Source organism: Perna viridis, chromosome 2 (genome assembly GCF_037379345.1).
Source record: "Perna viridis isolate PV_CMFRI_1.1 ecotype Kerala chromosome 2, ASM3737934v1, whole genome shotgun sequence".
In the NCBI taxonomy this organism is placed as follows: Eukaryota; Metazoa; Mollusca; class Bivalvia; order Mytilida; family Mytilidae; genus Perna; species Perna viridis.
The window spans coordinates 27,895,889-27,922,347 of NC_142446.1; the positions used below are offsets into that span (position 1 = coordinate 27,895,889).

Sequence of the window (26,459 nt, forward strand, 5' to 3'; positions counted from 1 at the left end):
TTCTAATACAAGCAAGAACACGCATAGACATCTGTATGATATGTTTTAAAAAAGGTACGCCGTGGCGATCTTTGGGTCGCTTATGATGTTGGCGATCTTTGGGTCGCTTACCAGTTTCAGCAGCTGGCAATGAATATATATATAAGGGTCTGAAAAATTCCCAACGGTGTTAGAACTGTCAAATTTGCGATGCAAATTTTTGGTCGTTCCCTCCGCGGGACTCGAACTCGTACCGCTGTGACATCTATGGCAACACCGCCTGCACAAAGTCCAGCGCCCTAGACCATTCGGCCAGCTAGGCTATATAAAAATATAGCTTTCGCTAGCCGGGTCATTCCTCCTCGTAGGATTAATCTAGGGCTGTAACTTAGTACACGATGTATGGTAGTACGGGACAGTTCATTTAGATGTTATTATGTTTGATAGAGGATCAAATTAATGATGCATGTCACAACAAATCAATATTATACAACGTCTCAGAATGTGACGACTCTATTCGCTACACTGCTCCATCGGATCAAATTGATACAGGGAAGATATGTAAACGTATAGAAGGGTCAGAAAAATTCCCATATATATATATAGTTTTGTAACGAGCCTCAGTGTCTGAATCGGAAATAGGGTAATGTTCAAAGAGTAACTAAAGGATCCAAGGTTCTAGCGGTAATCAAAAGAATGTAATCCAGAGACAAAGACCAGACATGGAAAACAGACATACACAACAAAGAACATAAAGTAACTAAAATAATACATACAAATTAACAAAAGCAAATGAGCAACTCAGACTCCACTAAAATCTAGGAGCATGGACCAGGTGCACCGGTAGGGTATGCGTCCTCCTGTTTTTCCAGAAACACCCGCTGAGTTGCTCATAAAAATCAAGTCCGGGGTAGACGAAAGAAGAAAACTATGACACGTTGAACTAATCAGTTTTCATGACACAGATTGGTACACCATCAATTTCTAAGTGTAGGTCAAGATATAAGGCTGACTTCAGTGTCTGTAGTATCCTTTATCTCAAGTTCTTTGGGGTAGATGCAAGGTATCAAATCCCCGAAATTAGGATTGTTTAAAGATAATACATCACCTATATAGCGGAAACTGAGATTAAAGGATCTAGCCAAGCGATATTCTTTCTTTCGGATCAGATCAGCTACAAAATCAGCCTCATAAGAGTGAAGGAATTGGTTAGCAAATATATGATCACAATTTGTTCCCATTGGAATGTCGACCGTTTGTTGAAAATTGCGTCCACTACACTGGACAAATATGTTGTCGATTAAAAATTCCAGTATTTTGTAAACATCTTCTTCTGTATATTTGGAAGATGATTTGGACTTATTTCTTACAAAGTATGAGGAATCTCTACCAAGAACTATATATTTGTATCTAGGAGTACCATCTTTTTTTTTAAAAAACAACGATGTATAATGTTTTTAAGTCGGGATTTTAACTGAGTATGGGGAATAGACGTATACAGTGTTGAAAAATCATAGGTTTTAATGCTATTATATTCTGATAAAAGTCTTGAACTGATGGTCTCCAGAAGATCTTTCGAATTTTTCAGGATCCACATTAAATTAATACCACTACGGGAGTAACAAGTGTTGTGGTAGGACTGCAGACCCTCTTTGACAGCTAACCGATCATTTCATGTAAACTTCCCGTTCTTGCACAAGCAAGAAACACACGTAGAACGAACGTGTATGATACTTAAGAAGTACATTTTAATCTCGCATGAAGCTAGACCTATGACGCTATGGCGGTAATTGCGGCGAGGATCTGCAGCATTATGTGGCGTGTAACTACATATTTATGCAAATTATATGCGCATATTAAGTACTGAAAAGTCGCTAACAATATCATCGACTTAATAAGTGTAGTAGGAATGATATAATCCTATGAACTTTCGTTGCGTCCTGATACTTCATCCATATGACTATTCTTAAAAACTTGGATGGTTTAATCGTTGACAAGCACACAAGAAATTACGGGTGCTATACTGGTGCTATAATTGGCTTTTATTGAGTGTATATTCGTTTCACAACCAAAGTTTGCTTTGTATTCATTAAGTATAATGTTTGATGTGTGATATCATTGATGATGATGAATTTTAAAGAAAAACTTATAAGTATTAAAAACAACAAATTTAAACACAAATAAGGTGTAGTTTTTCATCAATGCGTCGATCCACTAGGACATAAAGTTTAAATCATAAGAGTACATTTAAAAATTCATATGCAACGACCTTGTTATTTAGATATAGCCTTACAAGTTGTCGCCATTTGAAAACATTGTAAATATTTACCCATGTAAAAACAATAAAAAGGTAAACAGTATATTTAAAGAAAAAGCCTATGGGAAAATAGTCAGCGAAAATATTTATTCGTACTGGCAACGCATTGGTTAAGAAATGCTCATATTATGATTGATTATAAATTATGTAAAAAAAAAAGGAAAACAAACAAACTAACTAACTAACTAACGGACGGACATAACTACAGTCGCTTTACGCCGATGAAGTCCCGGTAGAAATAAGAAAGATTAGTGATGGTTACTTCTTAAAGCAAAAAATACTTCGAGCTTTTCATGTTCTTTGTCCCAGCTAAGATTCCTTTCATAAGCAATAAAATAATCCTTTCAGTAAGTTTAAAAGTTTATCATTTGCTTAGTATTTTCAAAAACAACCAAGCACCTGTAGTTTAACATGTATGGTATTATTTTCACAAGTTGATAAATCAAGTGTTCTCGGTTAGTCAGCAAAAGTTTACTAAATGATTTATTTCCACTAAAATTAATAGTACTGTTTTTAATTGATAATAATATTGAAGAAGTTTCAATTATGCATTGATCTTAAGAGTTTTTGGCAAAAACAACAAATTCTCATCATTTTATATTCTTATTAAAATTCTTTTTTTATTATTCATAAATTGTTTCTTTTCTTAAATCGACCCAAACAATTCTAAATCTGATTTTACGTCCTTAATGAATGGTTTCACATTATTTGGGGGGAGAGACTTATACAGCTTGTTAAAGGTATGGGTTTCACCCACCATTGAAGACGATGTGGTAAACTGTAGTTCAATTGTTTGTTGCTTGGGGTTTGGTCGATGGGTATCACTGACAATCATACCATATCTCATATTTTATATCATACTTAACTTAATATCTCATCACATTTTATCCAGTCGTATTCAAATTTCATATGGAACTCATAGCAAATGTCAACCAGTTAGAAAATATATGCATATTTCGTAGATGCCTTTGACCGTTATGTAATTAAATATATGTTATATTTCTTATGACATAACCTTAATTGCATAAGTATCAACTATGCTATATCTAAGGTTGTGATTCATTTCTGCATGTTAAAATTAATATTGTCTTTTTGCTGTTACAATGTTTGCGTTGTCTCTGTTAATACTTTAAATTCATAAAGTAACGTCAGACATATTTTATTGTTGACGTAATCGGCTTCACAAAGCAAAAAAAGATAATTTCAAAGAAACGGCCATGACGTTTTCTCTATGATCGTTAAAAAAGAAAAAAAAAGACACAAGTATTAGTATTTCAAACTCTATGATGACCACCTTAGTGGTTTTCTTTCCGTATCACAAAGGTTTCACAAGTTTACATCTTCTCCCGAACACGTACACTTTAACAAAGATAATTTGTTTTCAGGTTTTTGTCCTACCATGATATTATCGACCAATAAGATGTTCAGAACATATTTCTCTTGGTTTTTTACTTCCGTACATATTACGTGACGTATTCCGAGCACCAGGTTTCATAATCGTTTTGGTTCATAGGGTCAATATTTTAGTGTGGATTTTCATTAATTTTTCCGTCCCTCACTTTTGATGTTTTTTTTTATCTTACTTCAGTAATATTATGAGTGCTCAAACATCTCGCACACGTCTTTATTGCGTTACATGTACTTTTAATACCTCAAGTTGCGACGAAAAAAAATAGATAAATACCGCTGAAAATAAAGAATGGTTTTGTATTGTTAGGTAAACAATGGTAACAGATAATAGACCAAGTTTTATAGACTTCTGTTACAGGAACAGCGTCTTACATAACTCTTCAACAAACAAAGAACAATGTAATTACACATATCTGGTGATCACAACTTTACATTGGTAATATTGTATCATTGATAGATCCAACAGCAATATTGTGATCATTCGTTAATAAGTCTTAAAATTACGACTGGTTTAAATCTTAAAACAATATGTTTTGATAATAGAAACTCGGAATAGTGCAACTTAAAGATGGGTTGCAAACCCTTTCTCGTGATATATCGTGGTCAATTATCATCATTGCGTTATTTATTTTTAAGCAGATAAAATAACAGTAGTTTTGATTCAAGTAAGATTTATTTTAACCTTAAATGCAACTACAAATATATTGACATGGATTTCTTTATCAGTTTAATGTTTTGAAACAAATTTTAGAAAATGTAAAAGCTAGATGTTTGAACAATTTGGTATACACATTTGAATATAATTCCGCTATTTTTCTCAATTGTTATTTTTATGTAACAATACCATAAAAATTTGTACTGCATGTTAAAATTTGAACCTAAATAAAAATTACGATTTTTACTTTTCAAAACAATGTAAATGCTACATTCGTGAATACGTTGCTTCAAATCTTCAAATCTTCAAATTATCTGAAATGAAAAACACAGCAATTCGGAGTTAACTAGTGAAATAGAAAGGTTCTTTATACGGAGGAATCACACGGAACGATGTCATAATTCTGCAGATTTTCAAATCCCCATCGTGATTTTGTCACCCGCCTAAACCAAGAATACAAGAAAACGCACCTTATACACTCTCTAAAAAATCTTTTGCCGATGTGAAAGTCTTATGGCGGATTGTGATTTCGTAAAATTTTCTGTATCAAACCGAATTTTACCACCAAAATTGTATAGATATGATTATCAGGAAAGGAGGCAATATTTAGCGAAATTTACTTCCATTCTGCAATAAATTGTCTAAACCTTGCCGTTTGCTATACAAATAAGACATCCTCTTTCTTCGTTCAATATTGAAATTTGGTAAAAATGATGTAAATAGCTCATATTTACCAACATTCGTCATTTTTATTCAGTAAACAGTAAACTAGTATTCCAATTTTGATTGGACAATACTGACCACCCGTCTTACACTTCCTTCAACAGCAGCTTTGGGAACAACGATAAAGGTCAGAGAAAGAATAACGAAGGGGTAATAACAAAATTACCCAAATAATAAATTTTTCGTAATAGTCCAAAGCAATAGTAATGGCATCTAAATATGTCAAGGAAAAACTAGTATGTCGATTGTTTGTTAAACAATTGAAAGGTCTTTCCCTTGAAAACTTTCTCTTTGTAATATACACGTTAAAACATCTACAAGGTTGACTTTTTGCACTTGGTGACCTTGTCAAATGCAATTGTGGATGTTCCCATCATGACTTTTGTAATGTCAACTAGATGACCTTTCGTTAGATATATAACAACCCTACTTTCTGTGAACATTATAATTTTGCACTTATTAACCCCAACTGGGTTCTTTTTCTATATAAATAAATTGAAATTTGAGATGTACACATTATGACCTATAATTTGATATGCGACAACCTAACTATATAAACATTGCACTCATTGACCTCACCCAAATCATTTATTTCGAGACAAAACATCGATATTTCGGATGTACGCTTTAAGACCTTTCATTTGATATGCAACAACCTTACCCTCTAAGAACTTTAAATTTTTGCACTTAATGACCCTACTATTTTGAACATGTATTACTTATCATGGTTGAAACTCTGATTTTTGAAATGTGCTCATTTAGACCTTTAAAATGATATATCATATGACCCCCTTCGACAAAGTTGAAAAAAAAAATGATGCAATATCAAATCTATAAATAGCTATTGATGAAATATATCAAACCATTGGAAAATATGAACATTTTAAGTTGTTGTATTATCATTGGTTTTTTATATTGGTTCTTGGTATTTTGTGAAACAGTTGAACTTGTGCAGGTCTTTCATTCTGTGGAATGACCATTTGTGTGTCTGCTGCGGATTTTAAAATATATACCCCCGCTCTCAAAACTTTAAATTTCAATAGATCTAATTAGACAAGATATGTCAAATCTGAAAAGTGTATGATAATTTGCAGAACGTATGCAACAAATTACAAAATAATTTGGGCAATTTTGGAGCTCATTTTGAGCCCAATGATTATTAATACATGATGCAATAACAAACTCCAGAACCGGAAGTCATAGAGACATGAAACTACCACCATATATCTTAGAATTATTTGGCCTTGAAAGAAACTTACAAGATCAAGGTCAAACGTTATGTCAAGGTCACAAACCGGATTCTGCAAAACATTTAAATTGTCACAGCTTTTGAACAGACGGTCTGACAGTTGTAAATTTTGTCTCAAAATATAGGACTTATCGAGAGGGTCATTTCATACGCTGTATGTACGCACTTATCTCTTATTGTTTTCTCAATATCAAGGCCTGTATTTTGCAGTGAGAAGGCTTTCTAGCACTCTATGAACTTTGACATTGGATGCAAATGAAAGGTCACATGGACCAAAGATCATTGATGAAGGTCTCATGTTTCTACAACTTCAGCTTCTCGAAATATAAATTTGAATGTGAATTTAAACTTAAGTATGATATTTCAAGGGATATAACTCCTGTATGGTTTGATAATAAAATACATGTTTATGTTTATTCATTAGGTATTCATCTTGTGTACATGAAGCAGTTTTTAGATTGATTTTATCTATTATGGTTTTCAAGATATGAAGGATTGGAATAAACTGTTTTAAGGGATATAACTCTTAAAGATGATAATGAAATCCTTAGCAGAGTCATTTTCTAATAGAACATGATGACATCTACATGTTCACCATGTATGATAATGATATCCTGAAAAATGAGTTCAGGGGATCTGTTAACCATATTGATAAGACGCTAATAAACGGGAGATAACTTTTACAATGGATGATGAAATTCTTCATGGGATTATCCTGTAAAAGTCCTAAGAAAGGTCTGTCGATGGTCCAAATTTTGTAATCATATCTTGAAAGATGACGCAACAGGGCCGTGCCAAATAAATATTGAAAGGGGAAAAAACTAGCACTGTGACCTTTGACCTTGGGTGCAAATGAAAGGTCACATAGACCAATAAGATTATTGATGAAGGTCCCACGTCTCTACAACTTCCGGTTCTCGAAATATAAATTTTTAAAACTTAAGTATGATATTTCAAGGGATATAACTCCCGTATGGTTTGATAACAAAATACAAATTTATGTTTATTAATTAGGCCGTCTGCTTATGCGCATGAAACCGTCTCCAGAATTGTTCTATCTCTTATGGTTTTTAAGATATGAGCGATTAAAAGAAACTGTTTTAAAGGGACATAACTCTTAAAGATGGAAATGAAATCCTTAGCAGGGTCATTTCCTAATTTAACCTGATGACATCTGCATATTTACCAAATATGGCCATGATATCCTGAAAAATGAGTTCGGGAACCATGTTGAAAAAAAAAACGCCAATAAAAGGGAGATAACTTCTATAATGGATAATGGAATTCTTCACAGGGTCATCTGGTAAAGTCCTTAATGAGCTCTATCGATGGTCCAAATTTGGCAATGATATCTTGAAAGATGAATAGGGGAGAGCATGTCAAAGAAAATTTTGCAAATAACGGAAGAATAAAAAAAAAAACATTAGAAAAACAATAAGGTCTTTCCCTGGTAGGAAAGTTAGAAACAACCGCAATGGTCCTGATTTGGTACAGGCATTTAACCGCTATGGTCCTGACTTGGTACAGGTATTTCTGATAGAAATGGTGGGTATGGCGCACTTAACCTCCCGCTTCCATTAAGGTAAACTGTTTTCGGTATATTGCAATACAAGCAGGCCGCATACAATTGTCATCGGGAAATATTTGATCATTATTCGATAATTCAACTAATACAATTTCGTAACATATCTTGTGGCGTATTAAAAAAAGGAAGTGACTACTCTATATATGCGTGTGTTTCCGTTTGGTCTTTAAAAATAAAATAAGACTATGATAATCATCAAATTTAGGGCAAGCATGTTAAATTTACTTTCTAAAACTTCACTGTCGAAATAATGACATTGCTGCTTCAGAAAATTAAACTAAGAATACACTTACAAGCATAGTAACTAAATATCACATTACAATTATGTCAAGTTTAAGATTATAAAGCTTAGTTAGGAAAAACAGTAAAGTAACTCCTGATAGCTTATTTAGTTTCATGCTACTAACCTTTAAACACAAGGGCAATAAATTTCCGTTTGAAATAGGATGTATGCAGATGGAAGATTGGATGACACTTATTTAGCGTGATCTTGTATTATGATAACTTTTGCTTTTATATAGTTAAAATAAAAAGACAATTGTCAACCAAACATTGTATGTTCAACTATTAGTTTATAATTTTAGTATGACAAGTGTATACAATATATCCATAATTATATTGGAACTATTTTTCTACAAAGATTTTTCGGGTTATGGAGCAATTTTCATTGTTGAAATTTCACGAACCACTTTTAATTTTTTTTTAAAATAAGTTTTGCGTCGTTCATTCGATAACTAAGTGATTTTGATATATAATGATAACAGTTTTTCAATTAATATAAAAAATAAATTTATTTTAATATATGAATCTTAGTTGAAAACTTTGACTTATGCAAGTATACCCCAATAACTGTGAGCATATACTAGGTGCACCAAATGATAATTTCACAGATATCATTGCCCCTTATAATACAGAAATACGTTATAATGAGATATGAGTACCAGTAAGCGGGTGTTATTTATTGAAATGATAACCACCCACAAAACGAATTGAACGATTTAAAGAACAATACTCATTTTTGATAATAAAAAAAACAACTTTTATTGCACTTTTGCATATCAAAGCACTATCTTTAATAGATGTTGTGCTGAAAGACAAAAGTTATTTTTTTGTTTCAGTAAACAACGTGTGCTTATCAGTTGCTTTTAGATTTTGAACTGGCTTACTAGATGCAGCTTGTTGTCTTTTGTCCTCTGTACTATTCTGTATGTTTTCTGTACTGATCGCAAGAGTTAAATCCAAATCCAACAGATTTTCTTAGTTCGTTTATTCTTGTATTTTCCCGCCATTTTCTTGGGTTAGGGATAGGGTTGGGTTTAACCACGCCGCGTACTTTATGTGCCTGTCCCAAGCCAGGAAGCTGTAGTCCAGTGGTTGTCGTTATTTTTTGTGTTCATTTTTATTCGTTTTACGTTTTTTTCTATAGATTTGGTCGATTTTTTTCTTTTAGGAACAGTTTCACCTCATTTGTTTTGGGGTCTTTTACAGCTTGCTTTATGGTATGTGTTTTGCCCATCATTGAAGCCCGTGTGGTGACCTGTAGAAGTTAAATTGTTCGTTGCTTGGTATTCGGTGGATGACTGTCTTATTGACAATAATACCACATCTACTATTTTTATACTTGAAATTTTGAAAGTTCTTTCAACTGTGTAATCATTATAGTTATTGCATGGCATGTATTTGTGTTACATTGTTTGTCTTTCGGGCGACACAGTTTCTGTCCTTTAAAGTATACGAACCATTTTTACTAAATCATATATGTCTCCGTCGTTTTCCTTGAAGTTCTTATCATCATAAAATTTAGGTTTCCAAATTAGAAAAAATGCCTATAGATTATAATGATGGGAGTTAAGAATAAAGCCGTTATCGTGAGAAAATATCTAAAGAAATGTTAATATCATTAATTATGTATAAATGTATCATTTGGATAGTAAAAATGGTTTGTTAAAACGATCAAATTATGTAAACATATTATATGCATATTTGGTAAGATGTTTAAAAAGCACTTTGCACTACTTTTCGGTTGTCATATGATGTCAATGAGCCTCTGCTTTTACATTGTAAAAACTGCAAACAAGGTTTATCATTCTGCAAAAAATGCCGAGGTAAAGGACAGTATTAGAAAAAAAAACATTAGCACCGCAATTGGCAAGAACTACAATCGTTTTTTGTTTGTTTTCCCCATACTGATAACATATTTGGGTAATGAGTGAGTAAAAAATCAACGCAATGGAGCATCTGATTTCATAAGCCCTTTAATTTAAAAAAACATAATTAATGGTATCGCAACATTTAACCCCAATGATCACTACCTCGATCAAAGGTTCTTGTCACTTTGACACACAATTAAATGGGTGCATTCATTACTTACTAACAATAATCTGTATACACTGAATCCTAACACCTGCATCTGTGTATCGTTAATGCCACACATAGTGGCTTTTACTTAAAAGGTTAACATTCTGCTTGATTTATGAAGATACTTCGTAATTGTTGTCTTTGATCATACGATTGTCTATAACTTCTGTTTGTTAGAGGTGTGACAGCAGGGCGGGAACAGATTATTTGCACTTTAACACACATATTTAATACATTCCATTTAAGGCAAACCGCTGCAGGTCTAATGTTGTTCTGTAAGAAGCAGAATATTTATTCTTTAATATAAAAATGAAATAGTTTCCTTTAAAACGACTTGGACCGCCACAACTAACAACCGATTTCTTGATTTGCTCGTGTGAAGCAAACGGGTTATACATTAATAACAAATGCTGGGAACGATCTGTGGCCCGAAATCTGCAACACCATACTCTATCTCTGGAGACAATCAAGTAATTATCTGTCTCATATCTTGTATGTCAACAGTGGTTATCTATTCAACGCCTTGATACATTGTGATGTTTTGCATTGATTAAACGAGATACGTATATGGACCACCAAAGAAAAATTAACAAATACTTATAAAAGCCTGCATAGTCCCTTTTATGTACTGCTTATTCAATATGCAAAGTACATTACAACTTTTACAACTTATCTTCCTCGTCACGAACTATTTGTTTTTTCTTTAAAAAAAATTAAATTGCAGATCTTTACGTTTGTAGAAGTTGTAATTTACATGCTATATTACTTTTGATAAAACTCATTCGGCTTTTAAGAATGTTTATTTCGTTGATGTTAAAGTGCTGAAACCTGTCGCGATAACTGGATACTAATAATAAGGATTTGTTGGAACACTTACCAAGTATTTAGTTGCTTTGTTCTTAGCTGTATTTGAAGATAATTTTAATGTTATTCAAGTTTCAAATTTACTTAGCGAGTCGTTTAGTATTATATAGTATTGACGGTAAACAGTTAACTTTCACATCTGTATTCCACTGTTATTTATTTGTGTTTCAAACAGTCGTTTCTTTGATATTATTTTTTTATTTCTTTTTCAAATACTGAAGTCAATATAAATGATTTAAGAGTTTAAATCAAAGTATTGGCCATTTTTTTTATTTGATACAATGCGTATTAATCTAACGGTAGATTTATGGTATTGTTGATGAAACGGTATGTTAAGTTGGGTCATTTTTTTATTTGTAGCCATGGTCTATTTATGTCTTCAGAAATGTACTATTATTTCAAAATCAACGTTATTGTGATGAATAAAAACCTTATCTTGTTCATTCGAAGTGTCCTTACTGTTTTGCCAATACCACACATGATCACCATCATATGGTGAGAGTTCATATTATCACTGAAAATTAGTAAATCGTTTGTATATGATGAATCATAGGTGTTTCTCGGGTACTTTTATTGAAAATGGAAAGGCCTTGTTGTGTAAAGGAAGCTTCTCTCGTATCCATACAGTTGCCAAAACTATTGTAAAGTATAAAGAGAAACTGGTATCAGTTTAAACGCTATGAAATATCACTATTTAAACTTTGAAACATTGGAAAATAAAGTTCAGTATTTTGATATGAATTAAGAGAAGCATGTTTTAACTTAATACTTAAAAAATACAGTATGACAATGAACTGAAGTATTATCTTGTACAACTATACACGAAAAGAACCTAAAGAAACCGCTTCTGTAATATTTTTAGAATCAGCGACTATCATCCTACTGACTTTTCCCATGTTATGCAATAAATTATGATGGTTTGAAATCTAATACGATTAAAAATGACTGTCAAATATAGAGTATTACAATGTATTTCATGTCTCCATGTACATCATGTCATTGAAAAGTGTGTACTAAAGACTGCAATAATAATCTATGAAAAGGCTATTGCGAAATCAAATGCAATGTTGTTTATAATCGTTTAAACTACTTTGTAAGTGTGTGTGTGTGTGTGTGTGTTATTTTCATTTTCTAGCGAAGAAATATAAATGTTGCATTATGAGTACATCAAATGAGTACTGTTATCTATCATCCTTAAAATGTACTTGTTATCTGCTTTGTCTTGATTTTGACAAATAAAATGGTGTTTTCTGTTCCTGCATGTATCTGACTGTCATTATATGATCATAAAGTAAGAAGCTTAGTGGGTAGAGTATGACGGGCTGTTTAATTTTTGATTCCTACAAAGGTGTTCAGTTACACACTTGTTCACTTCGCCAATTATTTGTTGTTCTGTAAGTAATCATTTTTTTTTAAATTCACTCGTGGATTGTATGTGCGTTTGATTTGAATGTATGATGGAGATCAGTGATTGATGTTGATTTTTTATTACCTCCTATTATTTTTTCGCATAGAGTGATTTGTAAAGACTTCTAAAATCAATGTCTTCTAGTATCGGAAGTCAGCCTCAAACAATACGACTAAAATTAAGTCGGAGTCCTATCAAATCTCCTTTGCATAATGTACTTAAAATATCAAGATAAAGATCAAGTAAATGTATATTTAACTTACAACAAATGGTCGTCTTTCATGTTTTAAGACTTCTTGGTCCTATTTTTGTCACTTGTACTTGTTACATTGTAATAGATATATACAGCGTAAAGAATACAGACGAAAACAGTATATTTTTTTTTAAAAAGTACAAAAGGTCTTCAATGAAGATAATGACACATTCTTTTATCATCTTCAGTGGATAAAAATCTTCTGAGGGTTGATCTTTTTATGTATTAAGTCTTGAAACCAGTCCGAGTTAACCAGAACTCGTTCGTTTTAAAGTAAATGTCCTTAAGGACACAATCGATATACAAAAATGCTTCTTCGGGCATTACTCCTAATTCCTCGTTTTCTGCTTTGGTTGTGTTGCCAATACTATTTATTTAACACATTTGTATATAAAGTATAAGAACATTTTTTTCTAGTTTTATATGATATATGTTACAAAGAAAATTTAAATCAAAATTCCTTTAACTTGTAGGTCAATTTTGTCCGTTTTTTTTATTATTATTTCAAACCGAAAAAAAAGCTTTAGCCCCCACAAGTGACAATAGACTTCTCGATCAGCATCTTTGATAAAAGTTGAAGAAAAGATAAAATTTACTTCATACGGTCACGAAATATATCAATTAACTACTGCAAACATCTCCGGTCCCTAGTCGAATCCCGTCATATTAACACGGTCTTAACATAGCATTTCCGTTTAAGATCATTCAATAGTTAAAATAATTCAAAATTTAATTATTTCTGATATTACATTATGTTAAACACCCCCTGATAAATATGTACTGAAGTTTGTTCAAGGTTAACGTTCCGGATCGATACTCCGAGATGGTATATAAAAGCTACTGGTGGCGTTTTAAAAGTAATCAGTTTGTATTTTTAGTCTGAGGTGGAAGACGTACTACAGGTAGAAATGATTTCACAAGTTGGAGAGAAAACCGTCACTTGTACTATAGTAGGAGATGGAATGGTTGGCAAATCTCAACTCTGTAAAACCTTCGTTGGTGATTTGACCATAGAGGATTATAAAGCTACAGTTACTGATGAGCATGAAGTTCTTATTAAACTGATGGGGGACAAGTACTCTCTCAGGATAGTCGATTCCTCTGGGCAGGTAAGCTTAAAACAATTGGATATTTATGAGTGTTTTTTGTTTTTTGTTTTTACATTTTATTTTAATATTGTCAAGTTCATTTAGAGGAACGAACTATTTTGTTATGACGTGCCATTTTTGAAAAGTTATCCAGACAAAAATATAGATTATAATGGTAGTTTTTTGTCGTTTCCCAATTATATTGACAAAAAATAATAAGACTATGATGTATAATGTATTGCATCAAAACAAATTTTAAATAAGAAAGTCAAATGAATTTCATAGGTCAGGATGACTTTGAACGAAACAGGAAGAAGTGTAATTCTGGCTATTTAAAGATATACCAGACACACCCGACTTTTCAAGGAAAGCCGTTCGTCTGGATTTTCCATTTATAAGTTAAGAGTACCTGTACACTACTTCGGATCAATTTTCTGTAACTTTTTTTTTTTACAGCATGATTACAAGGATATCAGAACCAAGTCATACAAAGATTCAGAAGTATTCATTTTGTGTTACAGTCTTGCAGACAGAGACTCGTTTGAAAGTGTTGAATCATTTTGGATTCCAGAAATTAGAAAAATATGCAAGAAAACACCAATTGTTCTTGTTGGTACCGGAAAAGACTTGAAGGATGAAAACAATAACGTTACAAAGCAAGAAGGACTTGATATTATTGAAAAAATAGGTGTTGATGCTTATCTAGAGTGTTCGGCGTTCAACAAAGAGGAGGTTGATTTAGTATTTGAGGATGCTTTGTTATCCGTTATTAAACACAAGAAACGGAGGCGATCGAGTCTGCTTCGTTTGCTTGCGAGGTGAAGCGAAATTAGGAAGATCATCTGGAATCACCTCTAGATGGATCGCTATCCATCTTTTTTTAAGAAAATCTATTTATAGACTCTCGTGATGTTCATCGGGAATCGGTCAGGCTCGTGGACAAAATTACTGAAATGAGAACTGTCAGGCCGTACAGTGTCTGTAAATGGATCGTCGGAGGCAGTGTGTTTAACGTGGTGGAAAAGAAATAGATTATGAATCACTTTCATTTCCTAAAGACATTAGCATTGTAATGAGGACTTTTTTTAAGTACAACTGTACTACTCGGAGATGTTTATTAAACTTAAAAAAATAAATGAATTACTATCTGTATTAGAAATTTATTTATCTACCAGTAAAGTAAACAATCTATGTTATATGCAATTCGATTAGTTTTATTCTGTTGATTCATGTTCTGTTCACTGAATTCTTGTTTATGTTCTTCTCTGACTTGCTGTCCGATTGGTGTATTTCGATATTTTTTAGTCATAATGTAACATACGTAATTAAGCGTTCTGGTGGGATTGTTATGTAGCATACGGTTGTAAGCGTTCTGGTGGGATCGTTACCTTGGTTTGCAACTTATGATTTCTGGTTAGTTTTAATGACTTTATAAAATGAGGCAATGTCACTTAAATTCGCAAACTAAAAAAAAAAACATTTCTATCTCAGTCGTAAATCCATCTAAGTTTAACGTATTGATATACGCAAGTGAAGCAATGTAACAGTTGCTGAACAGCCAGCGCTGTGTGTACAATTCTTAGAGTCCATATTCAATACATAACATTATATTTAAAATGTATTCAAACAAACTCATACTTTTGAACAAAGAAATTAAAGTTTGATCTAGAATCGGGACAGGGCAACTTGTGTTACAAATATGGTTTTTGTAAAATACTGAGATTAAATAAGCAAATATTGATGCACTGTAAGGTAGGGTTTTTGCCAAGGTTATACTGTTTATCTGAAAACATATAAATTGGGACATATAGTAACACCGTTGATACTTAGGTGAAGTTGTTATGAGTTAGCACCGGGATGTTTATATGGGGTAATTTTTTTTCAGGAAGTTGAGTACATATGTAAATATTGATGAACTATAAAAGCTTATGCAAGGACTAAAGTCATTGTTAAAAGAAAAGGATCTAGCACCAATTCAGATATTCTAAAGACGACCAATACTCATATTATGATTGGTAGGGCTTTGTCAAAAAGTATGTCAACTGTCAAAATTAACTGTTGGGCACAGATGAAAATCCTATTACTCGTAGGCGATACTGACAGTATAATGAGATAGATAATGCTTCATCATGAAACGCAATAAAAATGAGATTTGACTTCTTAAAATACATTACATCTTTAAAAATCATTCAGGGCAAGGTACTATCTTTAAAAATCATTTTAATGTCAACCACTTTCCTTTGATCGTATATTTTTGTAATTCAATGTTTTATGTTCTATTTACGTAATTTCACCCACACTGAATTCAGCCAATGGATGAGTAGATATGTTGTGTAGATGATGTACTATATAGAAACTTTAAATTGGGCAACATATCATTTCTGCTTCGAACAAAATACAGCTTTCAATGACATTTAGACGTAGGAGTTTCTGTATTACTGAAACAAGATTTTCACCGATTAAAAGGTAGGTAGATTGGATACTCCTCGCTGATCTAGTGGTTCGATAAAACAAAGGGAAAATAACGGAAATGGTAAAACACAACAAATACAACAGCGTATAACTTAATTCCCAAACAGTGCATTCCTTCATAGGTCATCATACGGTCTGCAACAAGTTTAAACACCTTTAAGCCTAGCACTGAAATGCCATCGACAACGAAGAACTCAACGGTAACAGAACGATGACACAGAAGAATCTTGTTTATCTCATAAGTTTAGAGGTTTATTTTGATCAGAATAAGCAGCTCTTGAAAATTATAAGGCTGTACTATGAGGTGAGGTTATTTGGCATTGTATACTCACAAGAAATACAAAAAAGACATCCCCATACAACTTGAAAACTAGAAAAACTGTGAAGAATGTTCCTTAAATTAATACCCCACTTCTCCAATTGATAACATGCACACTTTGATAACATGCACACTTTGACCTCCAAATTGATTTGGATCAAATTCTACAAAAGATAGTGCACAATGATAACATGTTATGAAGATAATGTGAAAATTTCATTACATCATATTCAGTTGTGTAGAAGGTGTTAAAGACAAGAGATGCGTTCCCACACGCCAGGGTATAACAAAGTCCGTGTTTAGTGACCTGAAACCTAAAAAAATCAGATCAAAATATAAAATCGGAAGTGCACATATTCAACAATAGATAGGGGTTAGTGAAAGTGTCATTAAATTAAATTCTGCGGTATGGGAGGAGTAACGGATAAGAGATGGGCATGCACCTCACTCTGTAACGGAAATAAATACGGACGGAAGGACGGACACCCCTATTTCTATATACCCCAATTCGCAAGTGGGTATGTTATAAAGATATTAGCCATTGGAAGTATATTTTTACTTGGCAGTATATCCATTCGACTTTGACATTCAACCAATGATATTGGAAAGCTACATGGCCATGGATTTGTATAAGTTAAAATGAATTAAGGATGTTAATTCTAAGTAGGTGTTACAGGGAACCAGATAGACGGATGAAGGGAAGGACAAAAGCGTTGTTATATTTATTGTATAAAACTAATAAGCGTTTATCTGAGTGATAAGTAAAGTCAGGGGCGTAAATAGAATTAAGGCCGAGTGAAGAGAGGCAAGAAAATTTTCGAGGTAGAATTTGTAAAAAAAATCAAGAAATCATTCAAAAACAATATTTCCCTCCTTTTAGGTATTGGGTGTACGCCCGGCACATATTTCAGCATATTATAATATTCACCATTCTATGATTAATGTTGAACAAACAAAGGATCGTGCAAATATTCAAGAACATTTATGTAACAAATGTTAAGAATAGAGAACGATTAACTGTAGATAAAAAACTGCATTTTAGACACACAAAAAAAAAAAACCAAACATTAAAAAATGCAAGAATGTTTTTGTGTTACTTATCATTTATAGAAACTTGAATCGTATTTACCTAAGTCTAATGCTAGCTCTAAATATTTCTTTATTTCAGTTATTCACACGTGTAGAAGGAATTCAAACAATTTTGGCAAAGGCCAGCTGATCGAACAGTTATTTAAAACAATAACACTTGATACCCAAGAACACGACATATGTCAGATTTGTACTGCTGATAATTGATTGTTACGTCGTTGACCCGGGTTTGACCGGCTTTGGTCTGAAATATAACGGATAATTGCTGATTTAACACTAAAGTAAGGATTACATCGCTCTATCGAAATCGATCGATATTGATAAATTTCATGACAAAAGACAGTTCATAACATATTTGAAGAAATAAATTTCACAGATAAAATCAAACCAATATTGGATTTTATACGCAACTCAATATATCATTACTGATCGTTCAATGCAATAGAAATTGGTATACAATAAAGAATAATTACTGTTTTGTGTAAGTTAAAGTCAAAGCTCTCCGGTCAGTTAGGGGTCATTTATTTCAAATTTCAACTTCATGTCGGATGGCGCCAATCATTAGCGAAATATTAAAGCAAAAGAAAAAGGCAGAATCATGGTTCTTATTCCGAACAGATTATACTCTACTCGAATATTTCTATGACAAAAATGATGAAGCTCGGATCAATCTTTGAAAACTGATTAATGTAGCACTCCGAACATGCCATACGACGTTATTAATGACGATATTGTAACGGAAAAGTAGGTGTTGGCAAAAATCCATGGCCCTGGTGTCTAGGGTTTTGTGTGTGTGTTTTTTGTTTTTTGTTTTTTGTTTTTGTTTTGTTTCGTTTGATAATCATTTTTTTAAAATAAAATAGCTAGCCAATAACATTTTTCCGTCGTCTGAATATAGCTGAAATATTGCTGCTCGGACGTTAAACCCCAACAAACAAACATTTTTCCGTAATAAAGAATATAAGGAAAATTTCTTTAGGGCATTTACGGGACCTCGAAATTACCAGACGTGTCATTTTCCTATTTTCTTTTTAACATAAATGTTCTTTTCAGTTGCAAAGGAAAAGATATTTCTTCTCTTAGTAATAAAAAGGATTAATTATACAGCATGAAGTGCGTAAAGTTAAAATTCACCTTTAAATGCTTCAACATACATGCGGGGTCGGTTATCTGAGATCAGCAAAGTAAAGCGTGCTGTCCAACAAGACTATAGTCTAGATGTTGCCAATAGAGGCCGTCGTCCAGGTACGCAGGCTATAGTCTAGATGTTGCCAATATATGCCGTCGTCCAGGTACGCTTTCTTTTATGTATAATTTCCATCAAATTGAATTGTATATTGGTGAATTTAGTGGTCAGTTGAACTTGTCAATTTTTCTCTTTCATCTCTTGATTTGATAAATTACATCTGAAATGAAGTGATATAATATCAAATGTACAGTAACGACCCCGAGGCCAGTCAAATGAAGGTCGACTGTGGATGTTCTCATCAATCAAACTTTTCGAATGTATATCATTTCTTTTTAAAATTTACTTTATGAATTCAAAATGAAACGTTGAAGGATTCTTGTGAAATTTACATATAATCATAATTCACGGAAATATCGACTATTATTACTTTTTGATGTCTTGTAATATATTCATACTTAGTATAAAATAATGAACCTATAAAGCATTTTGCAATACAAGAGTTACATTGTTATGAAGGCACCATGTACTGTTTCAACAATTCTGAGGTCGCCCAGAGTTCAAGCCTAAAAAGCCTAAATTAATAAACAGGGGTTTTAAAATTATTTTTAGTTTATTCTCTTATATGTAAATGTAACAAGATTTTTTTTAAATTGATTTTTTTATGGCGCCACACCATTTGGGCCCATAACACAAGAATCATTTCAGTAGGTAAGATATGTCGCCAAATTACTGAAAGCGAAATCAAATTAACACTTTTGAAAGAAAAGGATCTTTAACAAATTACCCAAATCCTGTGGATATAGTCAAAAAGATAAACATATATGAGTCTGAAAACTAGAAAATACAAAACCAGAACGACACAGTTTGAATGGAAGTATGGAGATAGCTCTCGCGTAGCGAGCATTATAATTACATTTTATATTCGTACATTTACGTTTGAATTGAATTCTAAAAAATTTTTCCCCGTAAAATTCATGTAAAATTCAATTTTTAACTAAAATGATGATGTTGAATTAAATGAAACGCATATTTAAATATTCATATTCTTTTTCTCCTGAACAAGATATAAATGATGAACATTCGAACTCTACGGTTAAAAGTCCAAGTTATTCAGGAATATATATAATTTTGGTCTGCTTCAGGAAGAATGTCGGTAAATCTGGCGTTTATTGACGCTTCAATCACTCTAATCATTGTGAAAGAGAAAGAAAATCTACAAAGTTATGCGTTTACATCATTTTTTGTATAAAAATGTTTGCAAATGTCTACATCCTGTGTCTATCTTTATAGAAAACAAATCCGATCAAAGCGTTTATATCCGATAGGCAAAACAGTATACAAAAGTTGTTTGATAGTATTTCTAGATGTATAGATTTAAACAAAAGGAACTTAGTACTTATAAGTCAGGGTTCTTAAAAGGGGGATTTAAATGAAAAAGCATAAATTTGAAACCCATACTATTAAATATCATTTCGTAAAGAATCCAATCTAAAATGAGAGTCATGGGATCGGAAGAAAACAGAAAAACTCTGATTTGTTCCATAGTTGGTGACTGTATGGTAGGGAAGACGCTAATCTGTAAAACTCTAACGGGCCAAGCGATGACTGACGGATACACAGCCACAGTCTCAGACGAATATACTTATGACACGTTCATGTTCGGAGAAGATTATACCATAAAAATCAAAGATCTATCAGGTCAGGTAAGGAGACTTCTGTCTATTTTTTTTTCAATGATATCATGAAAATAGGATTGCTGAACATGTTTTCTTAATTTACATTACGTTACAAATGTCTACCCGACGAGGATTGCTGACGGTCTAATGACTTAGACTTGTTGCTATCTTACTAGTATCCAAAAGTGAGACTTATTTTAACAGATAGGTTGAAACCAAAGGGCAGAATATAATTGACAATTAATTGGTTCATACTATTTGTGCAAGAAATGGGACACAAGTATTAGGTACATTTACCACATTTAATCCCATCTCTTCATATTGATAAAACATCGTTTAACACAACTCTTAATATTATTGGTTTCTTTGATTTTTAGATATATATTTTTTTTACTGATTGGAACTTTTTCTTCTGCATTAATAAATACAATGATGAAAAATGTATTTTTCTCCCTTTTAAGCATGATTATCATAACATGCGGACACAGACGTACAAGGATACAGATATTTTCATTTTGTGTTACAGTGATGCTGATAGGGACTCATTTGTGAGCATAGAAAAGTTTTGGGTCCCAGAAATCAGGAAAAATAACAAAAAATCTCCCATTATTCTAGTTTCCACTAGCAACGATAAACACGAAGAAAATGAAAAACTGTCAAATGATGAAAAGCTAGTTGTGATAGAAAATTGTAAAATTGACCGTTTTACCAACTGTCGATGTCATGTAATGGAAGACGTCACACATTTACTTGACGATATATCATTGATGTACATGAAACAAAAGAGGAGACGTCGTTCGAGTGTATTGCAAAGTCTGCATGATCTGGTCACAAAATGAATTATAAAAAGGACGATACATATGAAACATTCACTGTATTTCAGGAAAGTGGACATGCAAAGAAGCTATAGTGATAATGGATACTTAATATATCAAAATATAGACATTAACTATGAACCACTTATACCACGGCTGGTATATTCCCCTTAATTATAACGCAATGTAAATGTTTGAATACGTTTCTTTGTATGTAGTTACTGAACGTGGGTGTGAGAACTATATGTGTTACTAGATGCCTCTAAATTAGCATGTCAATGTGCGTCTTTACTTCTTCGCGAGTATAGTTTGATTATGTATTTATAATAGAAATAAATTTCAAAACGAATTATTACTAAAGATAAAAAAAAACATTGCCCCATTAACCATCAATATGGGAGTTTTATTTGTTGATGTTTTCACTACTACTCGGTGGTGAAAAGCAAAGTCATCATAACAAAAAAGAAGTGAGTGGTAGTATCATAATAATTATTGTACTATTAATTTATAGCACCAAAGAAAGTGTATGATAAATCAATAAATCGCTACCCATTTATGAAGTCATTGATGACAAAAATCAACCGAAGTGATTATTATATAATTTTTACGGACCATCTTAGTTCATGTATATTTAGTCTCATTTATATCATATATGAAATAATAAGTATAATTTCAAAATTTCTTGATGACAGAAGTGTAATATACCAATCATATACGAAACATAAGGTCTCGAATACTTCACTGACTAGTATAATTTGCCATAGAAAATGATATTTAGAATTTGTTTATGGTGTTGCAGCCGAGTAACTGCTGAGCGATAGATGACAGTCATCATTACAGATACACCACGCACTATTTGCAAACGCTACAATCACAGTAGAAAAAATCCGATGGCCGATGATACTCAAGTACAATCCACATAAAATCCAGATACTGCCAATGACATGGGTGATCTAAGAAATTAACCCACTTATCATCGACGTTTTTTTAATCTACTTGCGCCATATTTTTATGTAACTATTTTGGAAAAATCTATAGATTTATTTCTCACTTAAAATGTTTATTTGATGTTCAATATAGTTTTTTATTTAAAGTGCAAGAACCGAGTGAAAAAATACAGAAAGGTAAATGTGTGGTCTGTAAATGTTTCTGATCAGGAAAAGCGAATTTGGACGTTTTTTTACATGTATGGACCAACTTCTATCTGATATTTATAAAGATTGCTACTTAAACACTAACTGAATATACTTTATACTGAAGTTATCGGGTCAGATATTTGATGAGTTTCGAGATGCCAAATGACTTAACAATTGTTTGCATATCATAACGTTTTTGAAATCCTCAGATGCTTATTGAATTCGGATTTTCCAGAATAATGAATCATCCCAAACCAAAATGGTTTATTTACTAACTTAAAAATCATTCAAACGGTGAAATTGGTGAGCCAGACAGAGTTATACATGTGATATTTTTATGTCTGTATGTTTTTCTTTTCATTTTTAATTGCTTATATTTTAATATTCAAGGTTACATGTAGATATACAATTCTTGTACGCACTCCTTGCATTAACATCTAATTTCAAAATTGTGTTAAGATAACTCGGGATATTTTTTACGCTCTTGATGGGTAATGAAGTCAAAAGAACCACAAAATCAATTCTCTGGTCCATTTATAATCAATGCTAGACATTATGATTTATTATGTGCCTTTCGTAAACAAACTTTAACCACTAGAAAGTAGTAACGTCATCCTGGAAAAATATTGTGGTCTTTTATCAATATTTTTATTTGCCAGGTTTAAATAATGCAAAGAAGTGTATAGTTTTTTATTACAATATTAAAGACAACCATATTTTCTGCAGTAACAGTTGTTTATATCATAAAGTGTTGTCCATTGGGTAGGAGGGTCCATCGTATACCCCCTCCCCATCTTATAAAATTAATGATGACTTGAGGTATATCTATACCTCGAATTTACGAATCAATGAGTCGCCAAAGAATATTCTTGGGTTCTTTTCCAGTATGTAAGCCCACGTATTGTGTACCCTATTGGGTAAAAATGACCAGAATTTGTGATTCAATTGTTCTAATTTCTAACTCATTCAATGGGAAACTGAAGTAACTGAATACAGTCAAACCTGTGTTAACGACCACCTGTATTCAGCGACCACCTGCTTTATGCGACCTAATTTAGGTCCCCCCAATTCATTTTTCTATTATTTTTAACTGTATTAAGCGACTCCCTGCGTAACGCGACTAGCGACCGTATTATTCATATCTAAATGGTTAAAAAACCTGACTTACGCGACCTTTTGATTTTAGCGGAAGTGTTCGAAAACAGGAAGTAAAGTAATTTTAAAACAAAAAATTCCGTCAAATTTACGAAAATATCCGGAAACTCGTGGAAATAAATACTGACGTATGAATAATAATCAGTTGAAAACAGTTTACATTAGATACGAAAATGACGACGAAATGAGGTAGACAAAAACACCATTCTTAAGTGTTTTTAGAAATGTTGGTTTGTCTCTGAAACTGAAACTGAAGAAAGCTTAAGCAATGATGAACAGGATGATAATATTCCGTTAGCAGCACTAAAGATGTCACGTGAGATATTCGGTCGTGAATTTAACGAACTTTTAGGTATTGACAGCACGGTAAGCACTTGTGATACAAATGAAATAAATTGGGAAATGTCAGGAAATGATCTGCTAGACCACTTCAAATCACAGGACAGCGACAGTGGTAGTGATGACAACGACGACAATACGAGTGATGCAGCGGCCCCAATATCTAAAATCGAGGCCAGTGACTTGTTAACCAAGCTTAAGCTGTTTGGAAAACACTTAGGCTCTTCAATGTTTTTAGAGAGCATCTGTAAAGCTGACGATGAACTAAATATACTTTGTGCAAATCAATGTAAACAAACTAACATAACAGATTTTTTTGCAGCTGAGAGAAACTAAAAAAAAACTTTATCATGTTAATATTTTTTAGTTTTTGAAATTTTTTGATTAGATTGACTTTTTACTTAGAACTTACTAAAATTGGATTGTTTTTATTTGTTTTTAATTTAAGTGACAAACGTTTGTCTTTAAAGTGTTTTTAAAAAATCCTAGATGTCAAACCTGTATTAAGTGACCACCTGTCTTATGTGACTTTTTTACCTACTCCCTTGAAGGGTCACATAAGACAGGTTTGACTGTATATGTAGGTATCTTCATCGAAAAATCGATAAATTTGACATTTTTTTCGACGTCAAACCACCAAGAATATTTATGGTATTTTAGAGTATTCATTAAAATAACTTGTTGGGTATTTTCTGTTGAGCAGTATCACAACTGGAACCTTTTGAGACGTATTTCTATAGTAAAAATCAATCAAAAATTGTAAAAAACGGGATATTTTATTTTTTCGTAAGAAAGTCTGATAAGTTTTCGCAATGTACGTCCCATATAGTTGGTATCATTAGATAGCTAATTTTACTTTTTTTTCTACAAAATGGAAATAAGAAATACTGACTTTCCAATAATATTTAAAAAAATATATATATAATATTACCATACTCCTATAAAAAGAGTTCTCAGTATGAAATAACATGCTCATTCACAAGAGAGTAACTTCGTTAAGTTCGTATTTTGAGCATTCATTATTAAGATAACGAGAAGATTAATTTTCGGTTTTGATGGATCAATAATAACCTTTACTTATTTGAGACTTACACCTTTTCATCTTTTGAAGAACAAAGGTCGTCTATGAAGGTTTTCCATTATTTCCGGTCCAGGGCGAGCTTGTCATTCTGACTCCTATTCTTGCTTTGTTGTTTTCTTTCTTGTTCGGTTACTCTTCTTCAGGCTGGAATTTTAGGTCTTCTTCGTTTTCGTTGTCCCTGTGGATTCCATCTCAAGGCATGGTTTACAATAGTGGTATTCGGCCTTCTTAAAATCCATTTTCTCCTTTTCATTTGTAATTCTATGGGAAGCGGTTTGCCCAATATCATATTGATTCTTCATTTGTTACTTTATCCTGCCATTTGATTTTAAGTATACTTCTAAGACATTTGTTGATAAATGTTTGAAGCTTGTGTGTTGCTGCTTTTGTCACACGCCATGTCACAGGAGGATGTAGGAGTACCGATTTTACATTGGAATTATAATATTGATTTTGGTGTTTATTAAAAATTTTGGAAAACCCTTATCAGCAGCGAGGTCTTAAATACAGCTGAGGCTTTTCCTATGCAGCAATTTATGTCTTTATCTGTACCCCATTATTACTTACAATGCTACCCAGATATGTGAATTGGCCTACATCATCTTAGTCTTTTTTCACTAATTTTGAGTTTTGCTGTATTTGAACCATTTATTCGCATGGTTTAATGAGCTAATGCCATTGTTACCATAGTTTTCAGTTTAGAACACGAGCCACAATTGTCACACATACCCCTCCCTCCAGACATGGACTTTTATACGGTGCCTTTATTAATGAGTACATGTAGAAATGCCAACCCTCACATAGTTCCACCTCGGTTTTTTTTTAGTGAGGTCGTGCAGCTCGTTTTTGTTAAATGTACAATATTTAATTCTTTTAAGTTATTTGAAAACAAAGATAATAACAAAATTACCGAACTCACAATGATAAATCGAATGAAAAATTATATAAAACATAAGAAGCCGAAAAGTTTAGCCATTATATTACTGACTTGGTACAGGCATTATGGGTTAAACCAGGAAACATGAAAGTAATGGAAACTGTTCTCCTTTCCAGTGCGCTGGTTCCATCCCTAGTTTTCGTTTAGGTAATGCTTCTAGTTTCTGTTATGTGTGTAATGTATACTTCTGAGTTGTTTTTAATTTTTCTTCCATTGTCGTCCTTTTTATGTTCTCTGTTGTGATTTTGCCCAGGGATAACCTGGAAATATTTGTTGTCCCTCGATCTTCTTTAAAGACTGTTTCAAGTCGACATGGCACAACATTCCGCAAACACTTCATGCTTAACCAATGATATTAATTC

At 32.6% G+C, this 26,459-nt stretch overlaps 3 protein-coding genes across 7 annotated transcripts in view; 2 read left to right on the plus strand and 1 right to left on the minus strand.

Moving 5' to 3' along the window:
- The window catches only part of LOC148624314 (integrin beta-like protein C), a 269,209-nt gene that overhangs the window by 133,093 nt on the left and 109,657 nt on the right, over positions 1 to 26,459 (minus strand). The gene's annotated exons all lie outside the window — the stretch shown is intronic.
- Positions 13,644 to 15,048, plus strand: LOC148624318 (cdc42 homolog). Its single transcript, XM_088567024.1, has 2 exons — positions 13,644 to 13,910; positions 14,346 to 15,048. Exons 1-2 carry the CDS (start codon positions 13,710 to 13,712, stop codon positions 14,709 to 14,711), a joined length of 567 nt encoding a protein of 188 aa, XP_088423150.1. The 5' UTR covers positions 13,644 to 13,709; the 3' UTR covers positions 14,712 to 15,048.
- Positions 16,799 to 21,761, plus strand: LOC148624319 (cdc42 homolog). Of its 5 annotated transcripts, none has more exons than XM_088567022.1 (5): positions 16,799 to 16,961; positions 17,849 to 18,050; positions 18,823 to 19,061; positions 20,504 to 20,661; positions 21,096 to 21,761. In XM_088567022.1, exons 4-5 carry the CDS (start codon positions 20,515 to 20,517, stop codon positions 21,471 to 21,473), a joined length of 525 nt encoding a protein of 174 aa, XP_088423148.1. In that variant the 5' UTR covers positions 16,799 to 16,961; positions 17,849 to 18,050; positions 18,823 to 19,061; positions 20,504 to 20,514; the 3' UTR covers positions 21,474 to 21,761. The 5 variants fall into 5 exon arrangements, with proteins under 5 accessions (XP_088423148.1, XP_088423146.1, XP_088423147.1 ...); XM_088567020.1 differs by having other exon boundaries at positions 16,897 to 17,198; XM_088567021.1 differs by having other exon boundaries at positions 16,897 to 17,053.

What these genes read in the sequence shown, in the direction of transcription:
- LOC148624318 (XM_088567024.1), top strand. Translation starts at nt 13,710, where the DNA reads ATGATTTCACAAGTTGGAGAGAAAACCGTCACTTGTACTATAGTAGGA. An exon ending in TAGTCGATTCCTCTGGGCAG is followed by an intron (nt 13,911 to 14,345) that starts GTAAGCTTAAAA and finishes TTTTTTTTACAG; the next exon opens with CATGATTACAAGGATATCAG.
- LOC148624319 (XM_088567019.1), top strand. Translation starts at nt 20,452, where the DNA reads ATGAGAGTCATGGGATCGGAAGAAAACAGAAAAACTCTGATTTGTTCC. An exon ending in TCAAAGATCTATCAGGTCAG is followed by an intron (nt 20,662 to 21,095) that starts GTAAGGAGACTT and finishes CTCCCTTTTAAG; the next exon opens with CATGATTATCATAACATGCG.